General features: G+C 37.9%; 1 protein-coding gene across 5 annotated transcripts in view; it reads left to right on the top strand.

Annotated features, from left to right (window-relative positions):
• The window catches only part of klf8 (Kruppel like factor 8), a 106,804-nt gene that overhangs the window by 10,256 nt on the left and 70,756 nt on the right, over positions 1–25,792 (top strand). For 2 of the 5 annotated variants that reach the window (XM_075487406.1, XM_075487407.1), the window contains one exon: positions 17,666–17,915. The exons of 2 other annotated variants lie outside the window; for them this stretch is intronic. In XM_075487406.1, coding sequence (XP_075343521.1) covers positions 17,907–17,915 — 9 coding nt within the window. In that variant the 5' untranslated portion in view covers positions 17,666–17,906. Of the gene's footprint in view, positions 1–14,555; positions 14,724–15,013; positions 15,216–17,665; positions 17,916–25,792 lie in introns of those variants that run through there. One more of the 5 variants, XM_075487405.1, reaches the window with a different exon arrangement.

Genomic DNA, 25,792 nt, shown 5'->3' with positions numbered 1-25,792 from the left:
GTAGCTGCCGTAAAACATTATTATTATTATTATTATTAATTTTTTGTTTTTAAAGATAATTCTATACACACAGAGTGTATATTAAAACTGGACAAAGCCACCGTGATGTCCTCTACTGGTTTGGGAACTGTTATTTTAAAGTCTGGAGCCTCCAGCTGTTAGCATCTTAGCATCTTTTTGAGCTTGAAATTGGCCTGATTGGAACAGGAGGGTGGAGCTTTCCCGATGACCAATAATAAAAGGAGAAAAGGGAAACGACTCGTTTTTTATTTTCAAATTGGAAAAATGGAAAACAAAAAAACGAACTGGTATTTGTTTTCCGACAGCATGTTTCTAAATGAAAACTTGGAATCGGAAAAAGACGGGAAAATTTCGATTTTCAATATTTGCAGCCTGACTCTAGCCTGGGAATTCCCATGCTGCTTTGCGCACGATTTCATTCTCACTGCAAAGGCAGCCTGGAAACCACCGCCCTTATTTTTGCCTGAGTTAGGGAACCAATCACAGAACGCGGGGGGGGCAGCAAGACGATGACGATGGCGTTGAAAGATTTAATTGCCAAGAAGGATGCGCAAAGCAGCATGGGAAGAACCAGACGCCATTTGATAGACATTCGTAGCGCCCAATAAACGGCTCTAGGCATTCGTAAACCACGCCTCAAATACGAGAAAATGCACACCTAGTTCCCAGACCACCATCTCATCCAGATGTGGACGCTTGAGTCAGGCTAGCCTGACTCGACAAAAATGCTTATATTTGAGGCCTAATTTTTTTCTAATTTACAGAATTTTTTTTTTTATGGATCACCATTTGTAGGGGGGAAAAAAAAGATTGACAGTATTTCACATGAGAGAAGTTGCTAACATGATAGGCAGTGTTTGTTAGTTAGTGACCTGCAGTGTTAGCTGAGGACATGCTAACGTTGCTAACGGTTTACTGTTGACTGCTGGCTGCGCTGGACCGCCACGCAACATTGCGTGGTGACGTCATTTGCGCCCACTGGAATCGATAAGGGAATTGTTTGCAAAAATCGCCAAACAATTCCAAGGAACTGAAACACTGGGAACCGGTTCTCAACAAGAACCGTTTCTCGATTCCCATCCTTACTCAGTCCTGAACAGTAGGTGACGCTGCAGAGAGAATGCGGAAAAAGTGCTAACACGACACACACAAAACTAGCCCGTTTCAGCTGATCAGTTTAGACTTTTAAACTTTTAAAGCTGATATATTTGTAACATTTGCAATGATTGCACTCTCTTGGGTTGGACAGCAGAGACGAGACCTGCTTCCCCACTCCTCCCTAAAAAGGCTTTGTAGAGTTTCAACAAAACAATTCACACAGAAAATATCCCCTAAAAGAGTTCTCACAAACTGTTTTTCTTCAGGAAACATTCTTTAAATGCTCTCTGTTGGTTTCCGTGTGCTGTTAATCATTAGCTTCAACTGAAATGCAGGTGGTTTGAGGGTTTGGTTTTGCACAGATAAGGTTTCTTTTTTTTTTTTTTTTTTTTTTACCAGCAGCTACATGGGATTTTAAATATCAGGTTTACATGTCAGGTTCCACTGCCCCTTTTTTAGTCAGGTTCAGCCCAAAACCGGCCACATGTACATATTTTTTAATTAAATTTTTTTACATTTATTACTTTATTCTATTATTATTATATTTTTTGGTGTTATGCACCAAACAGACCTGGTCAAATTCCTCGTGATGTAAAAATTACTTGGCAATAAATCCTTTTCTGATTCTGATTCTGATTCTGATGGGGGGCTGGTCTGGGTTAGATTATGTAGCAGTGACCTCCGTAGGTCATTCTGATTCCCATGTGATATAGTCGGACCTTGACTGTATATTCTTATTGAAACATGTCAAAAGTCCTGCTAACTTTAGCAAATTCACTATCCTGCCAGAATCTTACATGTTGTCAAAGAGGAAATGATCAAACCATGGACAAGGCAGTGAACAGTCTGATGTTCCAATTACCAAAACTACCCCGTCTCCATGAAAACACGGGGCAATATTGAAATCCCTTCTTGAAAGCTTGAATTGTTTAGATATTTGTTTGTGATATTGTGATATTTATTTTGTGTGTGTGTGTGTAGATGTTAGGCACTAGCGCATAGAAAAATATGTGTCTGTAAAAAATATTGTCTTTACCCATGACTATTGCATAATAGAGTCATCTTTATTCTAAATGTTTGGGCAGTTATTCAAGGAGACATGACTTTGTTGTTTGAGAATTTTGAAAATCTAAAATCCGCAGTTTGCAATGAGATTTGTAACGTGCCTTTGTTTCCATCAACGGAAAAAACATTTGTTTTCAAGGCGAGACACTACAGGTGAATAGGGTAATATTTTAAAATATTAGATATCACCATGAAACTTCCTCAGTTGATTACTTATACAAGTATGGAAAAAGAAATGTATTACAAGTTTTAGAAATTTGTATGTTTAATTATGCAAATGAGGCATTATCTCATTAAATATGCGCACATTTGCATATATTTCCGGAAGATAGATCTGAACATATGATAAAGCCAGGTGCAAAATTCTTTTTTCATTTTGTTTACACACAAAATGAAAAGAAAATTACAGAGAGATTTCAGGATATCTGCTTTAATTTCCTAGGAAATCAAAATATACTGTCAATAGTCTAAAAAACATCGATTTTCGCCATATTTTTTTATTATAATGTCACATTAATCAGGCCAGGAATGATTTATCAACAAATCCTTCTATAAATATCTTCAGAATACTGCTAAGTGTATAACTGGAAAGTTTGGTGTTAGTAGGTGCTCCATAGGCTGAGATATTGATATTGGAAAAATACAAAAAACTGATTTTGAGAAAACGGCATTTAAAGATTTAAATAGGGGAATTCATTTTGGTAAATTTGGGCGAAACGTACTGCCGCGATTAAACAAAATGTGATGAAATAAACATTTTAATTTATGTTTTGAATTAACACATATTGAAGGAGTAGTAAAAATTGACCACTGCATGAAAAATCCCTGTTTTTGCCCGTCGTGTCTCGCCTTAACACTGAAAAAACCTACACGAAGGAGAGGGAATTGTTAAAATACAAAATACAAAACCTGAGCCGCAAAGAAGAAGAATGTGGCGTGTGTTCTTTGAGCTGATGAAAGTATCCAGGGGTGCGTTTGTAATTCAGAGGCACCTGTGACCTGGAGATTAGGAGGCTCATGCTTCACTGGCCGAGCTCAGGCCGCTCTAATAAGCATCCGTGTTCTCTCGGTGGCGAGGAGGCATCATAGCTGACCAGCTGACCGCTTTCTATTTTATCTGATGCTCTTATTCAGACTAGATAGATATATAGATAAATACTTTATTAATCCCAATTTGGGAAATTGTTTTGTTTACTATGTGAGCAGTGGTACAATGAGCTTCAGCTCAGGGATGTTTGTTGATCTTCATGCACAGACTTGATTCCTCAAGGCTTGTTTAAACCAGAACTGAGTGTGTGTGAGTGTGAGTGTGCACGTGTATCAAATGGTGAACCAACCCAGCTGAGGGGATAAGTGGTTAGTAGGCCTGCCGGCTGCCTGTCTGGTTGTGTTTGAGACAGAAGAGATCAATAATAGTGAGATCCGAAGGCTTGATGTGAGGCAAGGACTCTGTGTGTGTGTGTGTGCGTGTGTGTGTGTGTGTGTGTGAGCGTGTGTGTGTTCAGTCGCTGAATCACAGAATTGATGGCGAAAGAAGATATTGAGAGCGGTAAGGAAATAAACAGAGCTGCAGCTTTTCATACAAAAACTCACAAAAAAAACCAACCTCGAGCCTCACAAAGTACTTGTAAAAACTTTTGTTTTTAAAACCTACTCGTGATCTTTGAATTTTGATCGAATGTTGTACCCCGAAACTGTAAATACTCGCACCAAAGAAGGCCTCACTACGGGAGAAGGCGTTTTGTCGCCAACTCGAGGACGCATTTTTTTTTTTTTGAGAGAAAGACAAGAAAAGCTTTTGTTCTGAAAGTCAAACCAGCCGCATTTTATTGGAAGATTGAGACACTCGCAAAGTCACTCAGGCTAGGCATGAGCCAGAGTGGTCTTACAATAGAATAGAATAGAATGGAAAAACACTTTATTCATCCCCCAATGGGGAAATTCAAATTAGTCAAGTAGCTCAGCATTTTTTTTAAATATTTACAATGATTGTATTAATAAGAATTAAAACAACAATAATAATACCAATTCTAGTAAAAAAAAAAAATACTACTAACTAATATAAATAATAAATGACTAAATGAACAAATAAAAATAAATAAATAAATAGAAAAATAAATAAATACTACTACTAACTAATAATAATAATAAATGACTAAATAAAAAAAAATAAAAATAAAAAAATAAAAAAATCAATCAATCAATTTGAGAAGAACTCAGCAGTCACTGTATATCAGCAGTATATCATTTCAATAACTGTTCATTGTTGCAGGAAGAGTGGTGATGTTTCTTTGCAGCCAATTGGGAAAGAAAACAGTATCGGGTGGAGACACATAAGTGCAAGTGTTCTTCACATACTGTCTTTGTTGTTTTTCTGTTTTACATCCTTAATGTAATGTAAATCCTTATTCAATTTCCTAATTTCCACATCCTTGATTTCTGTCCTTCACTCCTCTCCTCACATCTTCATCCCTCCCTCCAGAGATTTGAGCAGAGGAGGGCGGTGACGGATGTGAGGAGAGAGGGGGAAAGGGGACAGGCGATTTAACATCGTGGAAAATCCTCATTTAGGAGCCGTCATTTGAACCCATCATCGACAGCTGCATCACTTAACCAGTGTTTTATCAGAAACTTTGGAGGTTTTCATGACAGTGTAAATGATTACTCGAGTACAGTTTACCACAACCTCACATGTGGGACATATTTCATCATCTTCTTAGAAAAAAGGAACTGGTTTTGGCTCATCTCTCTCTCTCTCTTTTTCACATCCTTAGTGGGAGGGGGCTAAGATATGAGTGAAGGAAGGGAACGGAAATGCTGGCAAATCAGAAAAACATTCTTTTTTTTTTTTACTTTGTTTATTAAACATTTTAAACATAATAAGACAGACATTATTGGGTCAGAATAAAAATATAAATACAATCAGTAGCCGCAAAAATTCCCATCCCACCCACAGGCCAACAAAAACAGAGAAAAAAGGAAAAAATAAATAAATAATAATAAATAATAATAAATAAATACAACATAAATATAATTGATTAAGAATATTAGTTTGAATAAATAAGTACAAATACATAGAAAATTTAAACTTACAGGTTTGTCAGATATTCAAATATCCTCAGTGTCAGACAGAGCTAAGGAATTAAAATACCTTAAAAAAAACATTCATGATTGCAATTTATTCAGCTGGCCCAGTCCAGAGTCCAGACTAAACATGGAGAAGCAGCATTTAGCTGTTATGCTGCAAACAAGTGGAACAAACTGCCAGTGGAGATTAAACTTTCACCAAATGGAGACATTTTTAAATCCAGGTTAAAAACATTTCTGTTCTCATGTGTCTATGCATGAAATTATCTGGACTGTTGCTTGTTTTTAAATTCATTAAAATTATTTTATTTGTTTCTCTTTATATTCTTTTATGTATTTTTTCCACTCCCTGCTGCAATGCTTTTATTTTATGTAAAGCACTCTGAACTGTTTGTACATGAAATATGCTATACTAATAAATTTAATTTGATTTGATTTAATTATTGTAGCTTCCTGGTTGAAGCCTCGAATGAAAGAACTGGGTTTGTAAGCTGACTTTCTAGGCCATCACGGGAGCTAATAGGCACATTATCAGTCGCTAGAACAAATTCTGCTGGCGTCCACCTAACCTGGTCCTCATTGATCTAATACAGCTTAATGCTGTTGTATAAAAATTCGGGTTTTGTAGCAACTATTTTAAGGAACACACATTTTCAATTTATAAAAACAGTCTGATGTCTGTCTGATGTCAGACCTATCCAACACCCCCGGGCTAAACCAGATTGCCAGCTGCAGTCATCATCCTAAATATCAGCAGCCGATGTGGCTACATGTGAGCATATCTTTCAGTCAGAAAAAATGGTTTGGGGGGGGACCAAAGTAGGAAAAGAGAAGTTTGCAGGAGGAGGAAAGGAAGGTGTGTTTGAAGAACAAATGAGCCTTCGTGGTTTTGGAAAGAAATGGTCGATCGGAGCCACGTAGGTGTAATGTTACCAGCAGACAGGCGAGGGACTTCCTGTGTCAACCGACTGTGGTGTTGCATGAAGGATGTTGCTGGATGTTGGTGCTGATTGGTCCACGCTGCAGTATTCAGGTGGAAACATTGTAGTCTCACAGTGTCCTGGGGAGGGTTTTCTTGTCCTGGATTCAGCCAAGCCGTGCAGAGTGGGAAGTGGAGTTGTTGGCGGTATCACGGTGTGTCTCCTTTTTCTTCTTCTGTGTTTGCTGGGCTCTCTCTGTTGGAGCTAGCCTGCCCCAGGGCTTTAGGGGCTATTTATAGACACAGCACTGTTTACGTGATGAAGGCGAAGCAGAGAGGAGGAGGGGGACTCTCTTGTCATGATACCAAAAATCAAGCCAAGTTCTGAATGACGACTTTTGAAGCTTCCTTACAAATACAAGGAGAGCCTCGCTCGATCCACCCTCTGACAATGGGCGTTGATACTGAGTTGTTTAGCTGATCTGTAAAGAATCCCAAAGTCTTCACCACCTTGAAGAGGATTTAACTCTGGACTGGAGAGTTTTATTTTTGGAGTGGCTGGAAAGAAGAACTACGTTTTATTTATCTTGTCACTACATTACATTACATTACTGTAGGAGCTATTTCTTTATTTATAGTTAAAGGGATAATCCGGAGTAAAATGCACTTTAGATCAATTTACAGGATGTTGGGAGTACATACGTTGAGTTGACATCAAAATCATGTCATTCGGATGTGTTTTGAGAATTTCGATTTGACCGTTTTCAGCCAAAAGTCGTTAGCCTGGAAGTGAGAGGGGCATATCATGTCACCGCTACAAAATGCTATTTTTATACCTCTTCTACAGCTCCAAACAACATAACACTTACGTGGTAGTGAGTAGAGGGTCCCTAAAGCCAAACCGAAGTGTCCCGAGGTCTTCATGTGGTCGGATAGAGAGTCCAGAATGAATTTAATCAAGCCAGTACCTGCTCTCAATCAGAGCCTCTTCCGTCAACAGGAGGCTACCTAACGCGAGACATCACGTCACGTGACATTTCAAAATTTCAACCTGTTAGTAAGCTAGGCTTTGCTGTTGCATACAACTTAATTTCACTTTCGAAAGAAATACTGGACTATGTTTGTAAAAAAAACGGCAACGAAATTGTGACTTTCCAGAGCGAGTTACTCCACACTCGGCAATCAACTCCTACGGACTCACGTGACGTGATGTCTCGCGTGAGGTAGCCTCCTGTTGACGGAAGAGGCTCTGATTGAGAGCAGGTACTGGCTTGATTAAATTCATTCTGGACTCTCTATCCGACCACATGAAGACCTCGGGACACTTCGGTTTGGCTTTAGGGACCCTCTACTCACTACCACGTAAGTGTTATGTTGTTTGGAGCTGTAGAAGAGGTGTAAAAATAGCGTTTTGTAGCGGCAAAACGATATGCCCTCATCACTTCCAGGCTAACAACTTTTGGCTAAAAACGGTCAAATGGAAATTCTCAAAACACATCCGAATGACATGATTTTGATGTCAACTCAACGTATGTACTCCCAACATCCCGTAAATTGATCTAAAGTGCATTTTACTCCGGATTATCCCTTTAAGGTCATTTTGCAGACGCTTTTGTCCAAAGCGACTTACAATAAGTGTGTTCCACATCGGTAGGCAAAAGAACTTCAGGTCACAAGAAATCATAAGTGCATTTCCTTCCAAAACCAAACAGCTAAGAGCATAACTAGTGCTAGAGTAAGTGCGATAAGTTAGGTACCTAGACAAATGGGAAGACAATTTAGGCAACAAATAAGTGCGTAAGGAGCTAGGACGAAACAGGTGATGTCCTAAGAGGGCGGATCAGGGTAGTGTTTCCTGAAGAGAATTAGGGTAGAGCAGTATTAGTCAGATCTGTAAACAGCCAGTCATTGATGGAACAGGGATCCAATTCAAGTGGTGATTTGACTCTGTTACAGGGTGCACAGACTGCCACAGTACGAGGATAAGAAGCTCGCTGCAGCTCTGTCTGTTGCAGACCATCCTCCTCCTCCATATTCTTCACCACTACAGTCTACACATTTACACCATCTGGAGGTGACACTGAAATTAATCAAGTTTCCGCCGACCAAAATGTTGCTCTCACTGACTAATTATTGAAAGAGAAGAGAGTATAATTGAGTGTTTCATCCATTCCAGTCTCAGTCAGATAACCTGCGAACAAAAGCATGTTCGCTCTTGGGGGAGGATTACTTTTCTCTTTTGTTAAGCAGTGACTGATTTATCCATCTATTTTCAGTTGACACAGAAACCATCTTTCTGGTCGTTTTTCTTCGCTGTGACTTTTGAAAATGACTTTTTGTCATTCTTTATCTGGGAGTTGGCAGCTGAGGGTTGAACAGTTGTGAGAAGATGGCCAATTACAGTTTCTTGTCCAAAGTGACCTCATGAAATAGCTTGTCCGCCCGCAATGCTATCAGTGTAAAACATGATATGTTCGTTTAGAATACAAAAACAGTAAAAAAGGTGCAGATTAAAATCTGAAACCCAAAACTGTTGATTATTTGTGAATGAAAGAAAAGTTCAGAAGAGATGCTGTTTTTCTGCCAACGAATTGAATAAGTTCAGCCACGAGCAGCGGCGTCGAACAGGGGGGAAAAGTCAGACTGATTCACAGGGTCCAGCCTACAGGGGGGGCCCTAAGGGAAATTTTCTTCTTCTTTCGTTTTTTAAAAATGGATAATGTCAATATATGTTGGTAATTTATGCAAATCCAATGTTCTCTGGAAATACATCTTTTGAAATGTATATCACAGCCTGCAAACAGGCTATAATCTATATCAGACACCCCCATTATCAGTGCGCAATGGTTTAGTCCGCCTTCTGGCGGACTTTTGATTGTACATGCGCAATAAATTTCGCAATTTCAGAGAAGAAAAGAAAGGCAAGAGAGACAGAGGAAACAAAATGAAGGAAAGCAACTGACTGATTTCTTTCCCAAGAAAGGTGAGCCCAAATGTCAAAATTACAGCCTACAGTAACTGATTATCCCATTCCCATTCCGTTGCATACCACTGTGATAGCAGCCGAAGTCAAATAATTAAAAAATAATCTCTCATTTTGTTGGCTACCACATAATTGTGATATAGAAGCCATATTTGTCTTAAATGTATTTATTTTACAAGCCTAGACAAGTGTCCCAAAAGCCTAACATAGGGTCGATGTTGGTTCAAATATGCATGGTAGTGGTTGTTGCTGGGGCCTGTTTTACCCATGAAACTTGCTAAATTAAATTTTGTGTGGCATGTTTTTAACAATTTAGTCGTAATAAAAGGCTGGCCTGGCTGGATAATAGATTTTCACAGACATGGCGTTGTCAGCTGGATGAAACCCACATCGAGCCTCTGTCTCGTCTTTCTCTGCCTTCTCTTTCTCTTTCCATGTTTAACTGGTCCACACATCACTGGCATAACAAGCAGAACAAGTGGATGCTTTAAATATGGAGAATGGAAAGTGAGAAAAAGTACAAATGGAAAACTTGTTTACACACACACACACACACACACATGCGCACACACACCCCAAACAAGTTCCTCGGAACAGCTTGGCCAGCCCAGTTCCCATCTGTGTTGACTGTACATCGAAGTGACAGTCAAACTCAGTCTGGCTTGATGTGCATGGGTAACATGAAGATAAGTAAAAAATGACTGGTCTAATGTTTCCAGATTAATATGAATATATATATATAGATATCTATCTATCTATCTATCTATATATATATATATATACAGTATATCTATCTATCTATCTATCTATCTATCTATCTATATATATATATATATATATATATGTGAAATGTCATGAATTATATTATGTATATTTATATATTATATTATATATTATTATTTCTATGAAACGTTATTCTAGCAAGGAGACAAACAACAACAACAACAAAAAGCTTCTATGTCAAGAGAATTATTGATTAAAAACTTGAATGTTGAAAATGTTTAAAGAAAAAAAACTGCATCCCATCCATTTTCTATAAATCAAATCAAATCAAATGTATTTATATAGCACATTTCATGTAAAAACAATTCAAAGTGCTTTACATAAAGTAAAAGCATTGCAGCAGGGAGTGGAAGAAGCATTAAAATACATAAAAGAATATTAAGAGAAACAAATAAAATCATTTAAATGAATTTAAAAACAAGCAACAGTCCAGATAAGTTCAAAGATAGCTTGCAGATTTCATGCATAGACACATGAGAACAGAAATGTTTTTAACCTGGATTTAAAAATGTCTCCATTTGGTGAAAGTTTAATCTCCGCTGGCAGTCTATACCCACTTAATCCAATTCGGGGTCTGACAAAAGAAACAGAAAAATATGTGAGAAATACAGTCTATGAGGGCAACTTTTGGGGAATTTGGCTGGAGTAATGCACTCTTACACACTACTGTTTGTACAAAAAGATACAAAAAGATGGAACATTGGAAAATGCATGGAGCACCTAGGCACACGTCGGAGTGATTTGTCAGTCTGTTTTTTTTGTTTTATTTAGAAGTTTTATTTTGTATGATTTTGTTCAGACAAATAAATCTGCACTTGAAAAAAACTGCAGAATTGTTTTGTTTTTCTATCGTCATGTTAACACACTCGCTGTATTTATTTATGTATTTATTTCATTATTAAACTGCAGAACCGTATTGTCTTCCCCACAGTGTTTATTACACGTGAAAGAATAGTTTTAGAAGAAAAAAAGGGGCTAAAACTAGCTGGTGGCACGCATGTAAAAATCTTTATGACTGTGGATATAAAATTCTGAAGAGTTTCTGCTTGAGGTTCAGAGCAGCGGCAGAAAATTATTAAAAAAATAAGCTTTTGGTTCATTTAAAAAGTTTACATTACCACTGACAATTAAAAAAAAAAAAACATGCTCATTTTCAAATGGCGTTTTCTTACTCTTTTTAAGTTTTGCCACAAACTTAACCAAAATATTAAAACAAAAACCTTATTAGCTGAAAGATATTACAGATTTAATAGTGCAGGAGAACAGATCTGGGGCCATTGGACGGACTTCGTACTTGCCTTTGTAATTCACTTGATCTTTGTCTATTTCTGTCCGTCTAATAAAACTTTAAAGCCTCTGGAAAGTCTGGTTGGGTTTGGTTTTCCCTCATCGTCCTCTCAGTTGCTTTGGATTTCTCTGCCTTTCGGTCATCAGCACAGTGCTCTTAACAGGCCGAGAGACGACCTAAATGCTCAGATCGGATTCCACTGTCCTCTGTATGACAAAATATTCAATGATATTAGCCTTGTAGGAGATATCAATGTCTGGCGGTGGTTGTAGCTGTTCTATTAGTAGTGGTAGATGGAAATTCTCAACTCGTGAAATAATTATGTGACGAGAAAAATAGATGTTTTTTTTTTTATATTTGTTTTTACATTTGTCCAAGGAAACAGAACTTTCATGAAATCCAAACAGTCATTGTTATAAATGGCTTGTTTTAATCTGTGGAGCTTTTAACCAGGCCTCAAAATTGGAAATATTAATGGCTGCTTGATAAATTCTCTGTCAACCATAATATGGAAATCCTAAGTGTTTAAAGGGGATAGAGATAGGTGCCTCACTCTCCATCTCCCTCCCTTAAACACCTTAAAACTTAAAATCTTAAAAACAAAAAGCTTAAACACCTGGTGTTTCTCAACGCCAATCTGTAAGTCTTTCAGTGATTTAATACAGTGAGTTCTTCATCTCTAGTGGTTCAAAACTGGTGTTGTTCACATATTTTTTATCCTTCATAGTTTTATTCTTTAATTTAATAGCACTGTATTTGATATTTGTATTGTGGCACCTTTTTTGTTATGAAGCTGCTTTGATACTTTTTCGTATTGTGGTGGGTGTTTGTACTTATAACTGTTTACTTTATTTAAAGTTATTTTTGTGGAAGTGGTGCTATTTTGTGATGATTTAATTGGTTATAATAAAACTTTTATTTATAAAGCATTGTTATGCAGCATTTTTACTCATCACAAGTGCTTAACAATGTCAATAATGAAACACAATGTTATACAATTAGGTTTAAGCTATTAATTAATTAATAATGTAAAAAAAAATATATATATATATATATATGGGGAGCCATTTGGGAGCCGAAAGAGCCGGCTCTCCACAGTAAGAAGAGCCATTAGAGCCGCATCTCGAAAAAGAGCCGAAAATCCCATCACTACTGGTTACGGCAGAGCTTTGCTATGATTGGCCAGCATGGCGACCAGCATGCGGTATTCACGTGAGAATTAAGGAGTTTGTTTCTGGTTTTGGTTCTGTTCTGTGGATTTGTTTGAATTTTTTTGGTTAATTTGTCTAATAAAAAAGTTTAATTGAAATAAACAAATGTAAAAGTGGTTTTGTCACAGAATAAATGCAAAGAATTAGGCAATTATAAGGTCTCATAAAAACACTGACAGCAAAAGCAGGGTGCTTGCTCTTTTTCCAAATTAAAATTCCAGACTTTTTCCAGACTTTTTTTTAAAACTGATACTTTTTTTCCCAAAGACCCTTAACTGTATGTACTTGTAACTTGTGTGCCTACTTCATTGGTTGAGATTGTACCAACTGTGTTTATTAGAAATGTTAATTTTTATAGGCTAGTATTCAATGAACAAATGTATTGTTCACAGTAAATTATGCTTTTACTGATGAAAACGTTTCAAAACATGAAAATCACAAGTACATGAATTTCACATCAAACAAGTGTCACAAAAACTATCTATAAAAAAATGAATGAATGGATGGATCGATGTATGTAGAATTCAGTCTCTTCACTCACATCTCATCCCATTAGGCTAATACAGTACGTGACCAGTTAGTAAAATTATAGTTTTATAGCCTACCTTCCTATTTCTCATTTCACAATGCCTTTGAGCATACAGTAAAATTCTACCATACATTTATTTTCCATACTTTATTAAGACTTTCACACAAAATTCAAAACGTTTCAAGGTCTGGAAAACAGTGCTTCAAAATTCCATACTTATTAAGATTTTCAAAGCCGAGTCAAAAGATCCGGCTCTCGACAAAGAGCCGAACTTCCCTTTTTTGAATTGCCGCCAGAAAATGGGCCAATCCGTGTTTGAGCATTAAGTGACGTATCTTTTGGCACAATCGCCCCCCCACACCCAAATCCACAGCCACCCGTTCCCACCTGGAAGAGGAGCAAATGGCGAGAAACAGAAACTGCTGTGCCTTCCAAGGCTGTGAAAGCGGACTACGGTCGTTACATATTCTTCCCCCGGAAAGCAATGTTCGTGATAAATGGCTTTTATTTATTTTTAACAGCATCCCCAGTACGTACAACCGCCGACTTTTCCTTTGCTCTGCGCATTTCACGGAGGACAGTTTCACCAACCTGGCGCAATTCCGAGCAGGCTTCAGTCGGAATTTAACGCTCAGTAGAGGGTCAGTTCCGACTTTGCAAAAACAAAATCAACCCCAGCAACCAGCACAGCCCGTAAGTATCACATTTGATTTTGTTTTAAATGTGTGTTGTGCCATATTCCTGTTGTGAGAATTGCACGTTAGCTCTGTTAGCTTGTTCATCTAAAGGGAATGAGCTAACCCCTTAGCAGCTGGCTTGTTCATCTAAAGGGAATGAGCTAACCCCTTAGCAGCTAGCTTGTTCATCTAAAGGGAATGAGCTAACCCCTTAGCAGCTAGCTTGTTCATCTAAAGGGAATGAGCTAACCCCCTAGCATTAGCTAAATTTACTTTTGCTCTGTTATATTTATACCAATCTTACTATTAGCTAAATTTACTTTTGCTCTGTTATAGTTATACCAATCTTACTGTTAGCTAAATTTACTTTTGCTCTGTTATAGTAATACCAATCCTACTGTTAGCTAAATTTACTTTTGCTCTGTTATAGTTATACCAATCCTACTATTAGCTAAATTTACTTTTGCTCTGTTATAGTTATACCAATCCCACTATTAGCTAAATTTACTTTTGCTCTGTTATAGTTATACCAATCCTACTATTATCTAAATTTACTTTTGCTCTGTTATAGTTATACCAATCTTACTATTAGCTAAATTTACTTTTGCTCTGTTATAGTTATACCAATCTTACTATTAGCTAAATTTACTTTGGCTCTGTTATAGTTATACCAATCCTACTATTATCTAAATTTACTTTTGCTCTGTTATAGTTATACCAATCTTACTATTAGCTAAATTTACTTTTGCTCTGTTATAGTTATACCAATCTTACTATTAGCTCAATTTAATGTTTTTATTTACCTGTATTTCTGTGTTGTATTTTTTTATGTCTTTATGTAAAAGCACATTGAGTTGCCTGTGGTATGAAATGCGCTATATAAATAAAGATTGATTGATTGATAAATAAGTTAGTGAAGATTGCTGTCGTCTCGTTTTCAGAGTGCTGCGACGTATCCCTGGAATAGAAGGGATGCCTCAACCCAGACGGATTCGCTGGAAACAGCGTGTCGTGGAACACAACTCTCCCTCAGCCCTCTTGGACCTTCTGACCGAACCAAAGGTGAGCGTGTATTCTTTGCGAAATGGAGTGATAGTCAGCATTCTCATCTCATGTATCGTGCTGTACAAAAAGTAATTTTTTTTATTATTATTCTTAAAGTTATTCTTACCAACAATACTTTGATAGATGATTTCATACATTCAAGGTACAGACCTATGCCATGTACCCCTCTTTGGTGTTATTCAATGTTTTTATTTTGCAAATAAACAGAACTGAGATGCTTCTTACTAGACATGAATACACTCATGGATTTCATTTAAATTTTCTTTTTTTGTTGTCGGGCATACAAGCTTTATCTTTCCCAAGTGTGGCCGATGACACCACCGCTGACCAGACATTCAGCTCAACACCGGTCAAGTGTCCCCCAGCAAAAAGACCTCGTCTGGAGCTGGAAGAGGACACGGAAGAGTTACCATCTGTTGGCCCTGATGCAGCTGATGCCACTTACGACCCTGCCAATTCCATCTCAACCGCCTCAGTGTCACAAGTCCTGTAAGTAAGCTCAAATTGTGTTTTTGTGTAGTTAAAAAAAAAAGAGACTGATAATAGAAAACTCAGATTTGAATACTTGTTCATTTTCACACAACAACAGAAATTCAAATTGGTCACTTCACATACTTACAAGAATCTGGATACCCTGTACTCAAATAGGTGTAATCATCATTCTAATCATGCAGTTAGGGGTGTAACGGTATGAAAATTTAACCTCACGGTTATAGTGACCAAAATGATCACGGTTTTCGGTGTTATCGCTATATTTTTAAAAGTGTGTTCAGTCTGTTCAGAAAGCACTGGTAGGCCTACACAAGCTGAAAAAAAGTGCAACAGTGTTTATTATATTGCAAAATCTTATTAAAAACATCAACAATTAACATTAAAGGAACAAGAGTGCAGCATGTAAACAGCTTATTTGTCAGAAACATTTCCAGCAGTGCAGGTTTAAATGATCCGAATCCAAACATTCAAGCTAAGGCATAAAGAACAATGTGTAAACAAATCAAAGAAACACCAGAAATTATATACATGTTTTCTTCATCATCAAAATAGAAATGTAAAACTGTTAGTAGCTTATTTGTCGGGAAAATTAACCATTGTGCAAGTTTACGTGAACACTTTAAACTAAAGGCTAACGTTAAAGATGTGTCCCGATTAGCTCCAGACTAACACCACTGAACGAACATGTGCCGTAAGCATCTGTTTAGATTATTGACACGTTATTAAAAAGTTAGACAGACGGATCATTGCATTCTGCTTCAACCCGATGTCCCCACACCATGCATTTATTTATGCCTTTGAGCTGAAATGTTAACGTTAACTTACCTTGCATTGGCTATACAGTCGTGGGTGATGAGCAAGGAGATTTGACGTATTGCCACCTTTAGCTGAAACTTTTTTCCTGCATGTTCTGCAGACAGGATAACCATCTTCTATCAACTGTCCCCCGGCATTCTTATAAAAACCAAAATATGCCCATACTTCGGACTTAGTCCTCTTAGAGGGCTGATAAATGTCCTGACTCTGAGTGCTGTCATCTACTCCTTCGTCCATGATTCCAACTTCAAGAAATGCACGTTGTAGGCTGCGCAGTGAGCATGCGCGACAAATTAAGAACTCGGATGAGGCTGGGAAGGATTAAACTCACGGTTTTCATACTGTGTTATTAACCGTGATATTAATGATATTTGAAATGAACGCGGTAATTGTTATCGTCAACACTTTTTATCGTGGTTTGCCGTCATACCGGTACCCGTTACATCCCTGCATGCAGTTATCAGAATGTCTGTTTAACTCTACAAATAAAGTAATTCAGTGTCTAATAAGCTAGTTTGTACTACTGTACAATATTCACAGCACCTGGTCATTAGATGGTGTTGGAGAATGTCTGTTTGGTGTACCCCCAGCTTTGGATATTTATCATCACCCTCTACATTTTGGGGCTGTCTACAGTTTGTTTCCTTCTCCCAAGTAATTAGTAATTACCTAGAAAAGTTATACCACCTACAGTATGCACTCTCACAGTGTGTGTTTGACATACATGTATAAAGTACTAGCGATTCAGACTTGAGTAGAAGTAGAAGTGCTCTTTAAGCACCGTACTAAAGTATTAAACATGTTTTGTACTTAAGTATTGCAAGTAGTTTATTTTTAAAATTACTACTCAAGTACTGAAAGTAAAAGTATTGTGTAATGTAGATGTAAAATTGTTTATATTATTCAAAATGTTTGGCTGTAACAGCAGTACAGCGGGATGTACAAAAGCACCGTAAAACATTGAGCTTAACTCTTTTGAACAAAAGAATATGTATTGGCACGTATGTCCCTTCTCCATTTAAAGGATCTCCCATCACTTCAAACATTACACATTTTCTTTTCATCCTTGTCATTTTCTTTCAACTTGTTAAAAAAAAATCACAAGGCCAGTAGGCCTCATACAAATACAAATGTCATGTAAAAACAAAAAGTGATCAGAACAGCTGAAAACACTGGGCTTAACTCTTTGTGTCCCCTCTCCATTTAAAGCATCCCTCCCCTCTCTTCCCTGCTTGTGCTTTTTTTTCTCTACAACTTTTCCCCTTCTTAAACTGTGTGCGTGCTTGTGTGTCTCTCTGTGTGTGTTTTTATATGTATGTTTGCGTGTTTGTATGCGTGTGCATGAATGAGTGTACGTTTTTATGTGTGTGTGTGCGTTTATAATAACGAGTAACGATGCAGCACATAAAAATGTATCGGAGTAAAAGTACTAAACTCGTTGAAAATAAGTACTGAAGTAAAAGTGGAAGTAGCAGAAAAAAACAATACTCCAGTAGAGTACAGATACAGCATTTTAGTACTTAAGTAGAGCAGTGAAGTAGTTCTACTTCGTTTCTATACATCTCTGGTGTTTGAGAATTGCTGTTGTAACTAATCAGCACATTGTTTATTATTTTTTTATATAATTTCAGCGCACCCCCATCAGCACAGGAGGACTCCAAATATATTGTGTTTGAACACTGCCTCTTCGGCTTGTTGGAAAACTGCCCACGATGCGATCGCGTTTGCAAGCTCTACAGAAGAGGGGCCTTCATCGCTATTACGCAATCCTGCGAACATTGTAAAGTCCAGCGGCAGTGGCAGAGCCAGCCAGCGATCGGCAGCCTTCAACTATCCGCTGCCGTATTCTTCAGTGGCGCATCCTTCCTGCAGATGAACGAGGTATTCACTAAATCCTCCACACAGCAGTGGTTCCCACACTTTTTCTGCTGTGAACGCCTTTTGGACCTAGGAATATTTTTGGTGACTTCCCCGCCCATAATCAAGGCAGCAAAGACTGTTATTCTATTCATGTCGCACATTTTTTTAATTTAAAAATCATAGAATAATTAAATACATACTCTCAGGACTTTCAAGAACCAAAAAAAGAGAAGTCCAGTTTTCTTCTCTTTAAGCACTTTGATATTCTGACCTGCGGGAAAGTGCGAAAAAACGGCAATTCTTATCAGCCCGCGCACATGTTCAGTTTGAACCCATTTGACAATTACCTGTTGCATTCATACTTTACGATTAACCAAAAAGGTGTTCAGATTATAAAACAAAAGAAAGACAGAAGCTGAAATTAGATTCAGGCATTTTTGCTTTCACATAGAATAGAATAGAGGTACTTTATTCATCCCAGCTGGGAAATTACTTTGCAGTTGCAGCATATACAGACAAGGTTATAAATAAAACTAAATAGAATATAAAAATGCTATAAAATGTAAAAAAAATGCCATACAATATAAATGCAACTTAAAAGCAGTACTAGCAGAGATTCAGTTCGGGGTGCATATAAATACAGGGTGGCCCAAGTCCTTAAAAAGTCTTAAATCAATTTTCCTGAAAATAAGACCTTAAAAAGTATTAAATTGTCTTAAATTCAGATTGCATGGGTCTTAAATATTTGTGTATTTTTCTTTTTGCTCTAAAGGAACAGTATTTTTATTTTTTTACGTGATTTTATAAGCATTTGTTCATGGGACTTAAATGTATATTTATAATTAATTAATAAATTTAATTTAGGACAGTGATGACATTTTTGTGATCTTTTCGCATGACGCACATTTAGCCGATGTTCTTAAACTCAACCGTCATTTTATCATACTGTCAGTGTGTTTACTTGGAAATACTTGGTATTTCCATCGTACTTTTGGTCTCAAATTTAATTTAGAAGTCGTATTAAAAGGTCTTAAAACTCACAGTCATGGAGTATCATGGAATTTTCTTAACAGTTGTGTAGAAGCAAAACTTGAGTGTATTTTGTTGCTTACTTTTTTGTTTGGTGTATAACATTGTTTCTCACTGGTTTTAACTACAACGCTTCACCAGAGATGGTTTGCTTTCGCGCTGTAATGTGCAACATTCTTGAACGCAAATTATCTTGGAGCCCACTGAAGTCTGGCAGCGGTGGTTCGGCGTCAGTTGGCAAACATGCCGGGCAAATAAATGCAGCTTCCAAGAAAGCTGGCTCGAAAATGACGATTTCAGAGGCTGGCTATCGCGAATTGATGAGCACAGAGCTAAATGTAGCGCTTGTAAAATAGTCATATTTCTGTCGAATATGGGAGAACACGCGTTGCGGAGCCATGCGACTAGCAAAAAAAAACGTGCTTCACGGTTGCGGGCGGCGAGATCATCGAGCTTGTCACAGCATGATTTTTTTTTTTTCGTCAAATAAACGATCGTAAATATTTAAATTGTTTTATTTACCGTGTGTTCACAGGGCTTTCAGCCGAGAAGGGTGGTCATTTCTGACATTTACACTTAAAGGGATAATCCGGAGTAAAATGCACTTTAGATCGATTTACGGGATGTTGGGAGTACATACGTTGAGTTGACATCAAAATCATGTCATTCGGATGTGTTTTGAGAATTTCGATTTGACCGTTTTTAGCCAAAAGTCGTTAGCCTGGAGGTGAGAGGGGCATATGATGTCACCGCTACAAAACGCTATTTTTATACCTCTTCTACAGCTCCAAACAACATAACACTTACGTGGTAGTGAGTAGAGGGTCCCTAAAGCCAAACCGAAGTGTCCCGAGGTCTTCATGTGGTCGGATAGAGAGTCCAGAATGAATTTAATCAAGCCAGTACCTTTCCGGAAATGTGTCTGCTGCAGCTACCACTTAAGAGGTATAAAAATAGCGTTTTGTAGCGGTGAGACGATATGCCCCATTCACTTCCAGGCTAACGACTTTTGGCTAAAAACGGTCAAATCGAAATTCTCAAAACACATCCGAATGACATGATTTTGATGTCAACTCAACGTATGTACTCCCAACATCCCGTAAATTGATCTAAAGTGCATTTTACTCCGGATTATCCCTTTAAGTTCTGCATATCTGTGGTTGTGTAAACCTTCATATAGACAAAGAACAGCTCTCGGAGTGAAGATAATCTTGTTTTCACACTATTAAAATCTTTTGAACGTTATTTCTTTTTATGGAAGTGGTCCTGGAAATTTTTTTTTTTTTGCGTCTGGAAAGTCGTGGAAAATCATGGAATTTTATATCTGACTTAGAGTGGGAACCCTGGAAAAAGTCTTAAGTTTGACTTGTTTATACCTGTATACAGACAAGGTTATAAATAAAATTGAATAGAATATAAAAATGCTATAAAATGTAAAAAAGCCGTAAAATATAAATGCAACTTAAAAGCAGTACTAGCAGAGATTCAGTTTGGAATCTATCTATCTATCTATCTATCTATCTATCTATCTATCTATCTATCTATCTATCTGCAAATGTGTTTAGCATAAACGGTATTCAGATTATAATTCTGCCATATTGCTGGACAGGACAAGGGTTAAAAAAAATAAAATAAAAATCGATTCAGGGGAGAAAAATCAATTTTTAAAATCATCCCATAAAAAAATCGCGATATGTACATGAATCGTTTTTTTATTTTATTTTTTTTAAAATTTTTTAGCCCACCCCTACTAAATATGTAGATATGTATCTGTAAAATATGTACAGCAAAATGTGCAACAAATGCAGTTGTGCGAAATTGAAATAACCATAATGATCATAATTAGTGCAGAACAATGATAAACTGTTATTACACAGAGTGATGGCATGTGGCAGGAAAGATTGCAGCCAGGTAAAGTGTTCCCAACCTGAGTGCATGTGTGACTTTAGTCTTTTAAGTAGCTTACTGACTGTTGCACTGCTAGCTGCCAGGCTGCCGGGTTTATCACGCAGCAGTTAGTGATTTTATAGGGCGGGGGCCGGTGTCAGTGTTGTTCATGGAGCCAGGCGTGGCGACAGTTTGCGGAGCTGACGCCACGAGTCCTCTGCTGTAAACAATACAAGCCCTAACAGGGGAAACCGGGTTTAAGTTCATCTGAAGTTCATAAAACCTCTGGGTCTTTGTGACGTGAGCCGCCGCTTTTGAAAGCTCTGCTTTGACAGCACTCTGTGGTTTGTAATGGCTCACGTCTCTTTACTTTCCTGTGTTCTGTCATTCATTCGTCTGCTTCTTTTTCTCTCCGTCTCCTTTGCTTTTCCTTTTCTTCACTTGCTGTCATTCACGATTTGTAATGAAACAGATTATAGCTTTGTTCCTAATACGTGCAATTTATACCATCCAGTCCTGTTTGTAAGAGCTGATCGCAGATTTTTTTGGATGCTCATATGCGTTGAAAATTGTTTAACCCTTTGGGAGCGCAACATATCTTTGCAATAAATTAACTTAATAATTCAATATTCAAAGTATTCCTCAATTGACTTGTTTTTAATCATCATTCATCCTTATTATATTTTTTCCGTTCTCACTTTTTGAATAAAAAGCCTTTTTGTATCACCACCCAGGGCCGGCCCAAGCCTTTATGGGGCCTTAAGCAGAATTTAATTTGGGCCCCCCCTACCATCACCTCAGCTCCAGATGCCTCATTATTTCACAGGCTCCACTGTTATGTGTGTAACGGACCCACTGTCATTAGCATTATTTGTAATCATCTTACATTATACAGGTGTCATTCTTGTTTTTAACCTTAAAGGGATAGCAAACTCATAAATATGGTTTAATTAACTTCTACATAAAGAGTAATGTATAAGTATGGCTCATTGATTTAACTATTTGAAAGTAACATCAGCAGGCTGGAGACTGCATTTATAGTAAACACGTTAAATAGTTAAATTTCTTTCTGATGTGCAATGGTGTGCAAAATGTTCAAAATACAAAATACAAAATAGAATCAAATGACATTCACATTATCTTACAGAAAAATAAAGTTGAAATCAAAATTAAATTCGAAATTGCTCTCGGGGCCCTAAGCGACCGCATAGTTGGCATATGCCTTGGGCCGGCTCTGTCACTCTGTCCCTCTAATGACCCGCATTCATTTCCCAGGTCGTTTCCATGAGTTTCTTTTTGTTCTATCTTTTGAAATCAATTTATTTTATGATCGAATATTCCAAGTATTCTTTAAATATCTTGTTTTTGATCATTATTTTCATTTTTACATTCATACTTTATAAACAAAAGTAGTTTTTATATTACTGTGCATATGTTGCGCATCAAAGGGTTACAGCACCGTGACGGGCTAACAAATGTTTGTCCATTCTTGATGTTTCATTCATGAGTATTCTTTGTATTTTTTCCATAGTAGCAGCATTTGAGCTGTAACAACAAAACAAAACTTCAAACCTTCAGGTGGACACTCTTTTAGGTCTGTCGTTTAAGTGTTCGTGAATGAATTTTGAGTATAAATGTATAGTATACTTTGAGTTTGTCAACTTTTTATGCTTCCAAAGAACTCTTGACACTACAAACACACATCCTCAGTCTGGAGATCATATCAGTGAAAGACCTATTGTGACTTCATTCCACGGAACCGGTGTTGGCATGAGTGTTTTCGTACGGTTTTCATAGAACTAATGATTTCTGTAAAACTAATTTTATGTTTCATCTATAACTTAACTTACAGCCGATGGTTAAGGAATGGTTATGACTGCGGAGAGGAATTTATGAATATGATGTTCACATAGATACGGAAAGTCTTAAGATGAAAAAGTGAGCTTTTTGTTATTATAGATCTTTTACAAATGCAGATTTTTTTTGTTTTCCTAACCAACGGATCCTGGGGGATTTTGAGTTGCTCATTGACGCTTTTTTTTTTTAAATCGATGCTCTCAAGCCCAAAGTTACGATAAATATCTGAACCTAAAAAAACGATGTATACAAAAAATGTGACAAGAACCGGTTTTCGATTCCCATCCCTAACTGTGATGCTTTGAATTTTTCCAACCGCACTTTTTAGCGGTCGTAACGAAAATAGATGTAGAGCTAAAAAAAAACTATGCCGCGAATTGTGTTTTTTTTTGTTTTTAAAAGGAATAGGAGAGGAGAAGCTTCGGGTACTGGATGATGTTCAAGTGAGAGGAAGTGCATGCATGCATGCATGCATGTGTGTGTATGCGTGTGAGTGTTTGCCTGAGTGTGTATTCATTATTGGAGCATTGAGCATGGGCGGAATATATGCCTCTTGTGGGAATGTGCGATGTGAATTATGTGAATGAGTGTGTGGTGATGGGGCTCGTGTACGTGTGTGCGTACTTATACACTCGCATTCCTCTCAATGAATGTTTGCCGCATGCCTGTGTTGGCACTCTTTTGTGTGTGTGTGTGTGTGTGTGTGTGTGGAGATACTGGCCGTGTCACCTCAGATTAGGCCCTGATGTGGCGCTTGGTGATGGTGGTGATGATGATGATGGTGGTGGTGGTGGAAGAGAGTGACCCCCTACCAACCACGGCACAGTCATTAACTGGGGGAAAGAATCCCGTCTCCTTGGCAACGACGGCCGTGCTGCCAAGGCGGCCACAAAGAAAAGAAAAGGGGGACATAGGAGGGGAAAGAGAGGGAGAGGGTGGGGGGAAGGAGAGGAAGAGGAGAAGGAAAGTGGTGAAGAGGGGGTTGGAAAGGGTGGTGGGTCTATCTGTGTGTGTTCAGAGATCAGATAATCAGGACAGTTCAGTTGCAAAGATCCTCACACACACGTGCAGGATTTCTGCGAAAGTGATCTTAATTCTCAAGGTGTTCCCAGTACAGTGGAAACTGCTTATATAGATCAAAAGGCTTGGGACAGAATCATTTCTACACAAATGCTGTTTAGATAATTCGTTTATAGTAATCAAGAAATCCGCTTATAATGTTCGTTTTCGGCCATTTTATGAATGTAAACATGTGCAAAAATCATTTTAAAACTACGTGTAGCTATTTTATTATATTTTTACTCCCTTGATTCCTTTCTGGACGTCTGCTTCTGCTTCGCTAGCTAACGTAACGAGTTGACACCGGGCAGCAAGCGCGCGAATCGTGGCTGGAAAAAGGAAGTCATTTTCTCTGAATGAAAAACGTAGTCTCCTCGAGGCGTGTGACAAATTACCAAAAACGAGCCAACGAGATGCTGCGGCGAAGCTTGGCACCGGCGGCACAGCAGAGAATAAGTTACGTACTGTATTTGAGTTAGCCTACAGCAGGGATGGGCAACTTCCATGATAAAAGAGGGCCAACATTTTTTCAGCACTATCATTGGAGGGCCAACATGACCACGCACTTCGAATAATTGGATATGAAAGACGCTACAAATGATTCTCAATAAGAACACATTTCATATGAATTTATATCTGTATGTTTATTGCACCAACATACAACTATTTTCTGCATATAAATGCATTTTAACACGTCCTTAATAAGCAACAAAGACAAATCATTTGCTTAAAAAAAAGTGCAAAAAGGAATTTGAACTCCTTCATAACAAAGAACAAAACTGAAGAGGTACTCTTCTTCCCATTTTGGCTGAAAAATGCGATTTTCTCGGTCAAGTTTTCTCTTTTTGCCGCTGCTAGTGGCCATGGCTCTTTGACTTTCCTATTCGCTACAGTATGTCTGCACACTGCGCAGTACTGTAATTAAACTTGCATGATAATAAAATTCAGTAAATGCTGAAGCTATCCGTTTCATTTCATTTTTCTCATTGGAAAAACGATACAAATGGCATTTAGATGATATTCTGCATAAAAAAACAAGTGAAATACCTGTACTGTAATACAAATTCGGTTTTAGTAATCAACCGCTTATAGTGTTCAAATTGGCTCTGGACCAACGTGATCACTATAAGCGGTTTGCACTGTACTGACAAACCAGTTCATCCATTTGATATTCACATGGAAAAGGCAGTGGAGTTGTTGGAATTAAGATGATCGTGATCACGTGACCTCATCTTAATTCTGCCCACTACATGTCGGGAATAATGTCACACGCACACAAACAAAAGGGCCTCCAGTTTTCGGAGGGCCTCGATGAACATGATGTCGATGGGCAGTATTTTAGAGATTTCGTGTGTTGGCTTTTGGGCTGGAGTCACAGAGCTGCTACACCAGCAGTGCTTCTCTGATACTTTACCCACACCAAATTTGACGTATGTCCTGAGTGCCCTCATCTGCGGTGTCACTGTAAAAAATAAATAAATATATATATATAATAATATATATATATATATATATATATATATATTGCCAAAGAAGGTAGGCTAAGAAGAATCAGAGCGAAAGTTGTTCTTTCTGCCGCTCATTTGTGTCAAGCTTTGTTTTAAGCGGGACAATTTAAAGCTTTAATTAAATTTTTTAGGACAATTTAAAGCTTTAAATCACTAAAGTAAAGCCTGGTTTATTGTCAGTAACGCAAGACAAGACGCAACGCAAGCCCTTGCGCGGTTGCAAGCTCCCCCTTGCGTGCTTGCGTGTGTCACCTCAATTTTCTAAACTTCACGCAAGACCCGAGCAGAGCTATAGAGTAGCCACTCTGGACGCGAGCACAAGCCACTATCTAGTCCAGCCGGCTAGCTGCTAGCATGGCCCTATTCCAGCCACGTGATTGGTTCAGCGCGGCGCAACTCTCGTTCTCATTGGCTGTTCGTGTTGTCTGTCAAAAGATGGACGAATGGAATCTATGGAAAAGTATATGACCATGTTTCATATCTCTATCGAGGAAAAGTTATTCATCGATAGTTATCGTTTTATCTCCCAGCCCTATCTGCACATGTACAGATATACAG

This window comes from Odontesthes bonariensis, chromosome 16 (assembly GCF_027942865.1).
Source record: "Odontesthes bonariensis isolate fOdoBon6 chromosome 16, fOdoBon6.hap1, whole genome shotgun sequence".
NCBI lineage: Eukaryota > Metazoa > Chordata > Actinopteri > Atheriniformes > Atherinopsidae > Odontesthes > Odontesthes bonariensis.
This window is presented reverse-complemented; position numbering and strand designations above follow the sequence as displayed.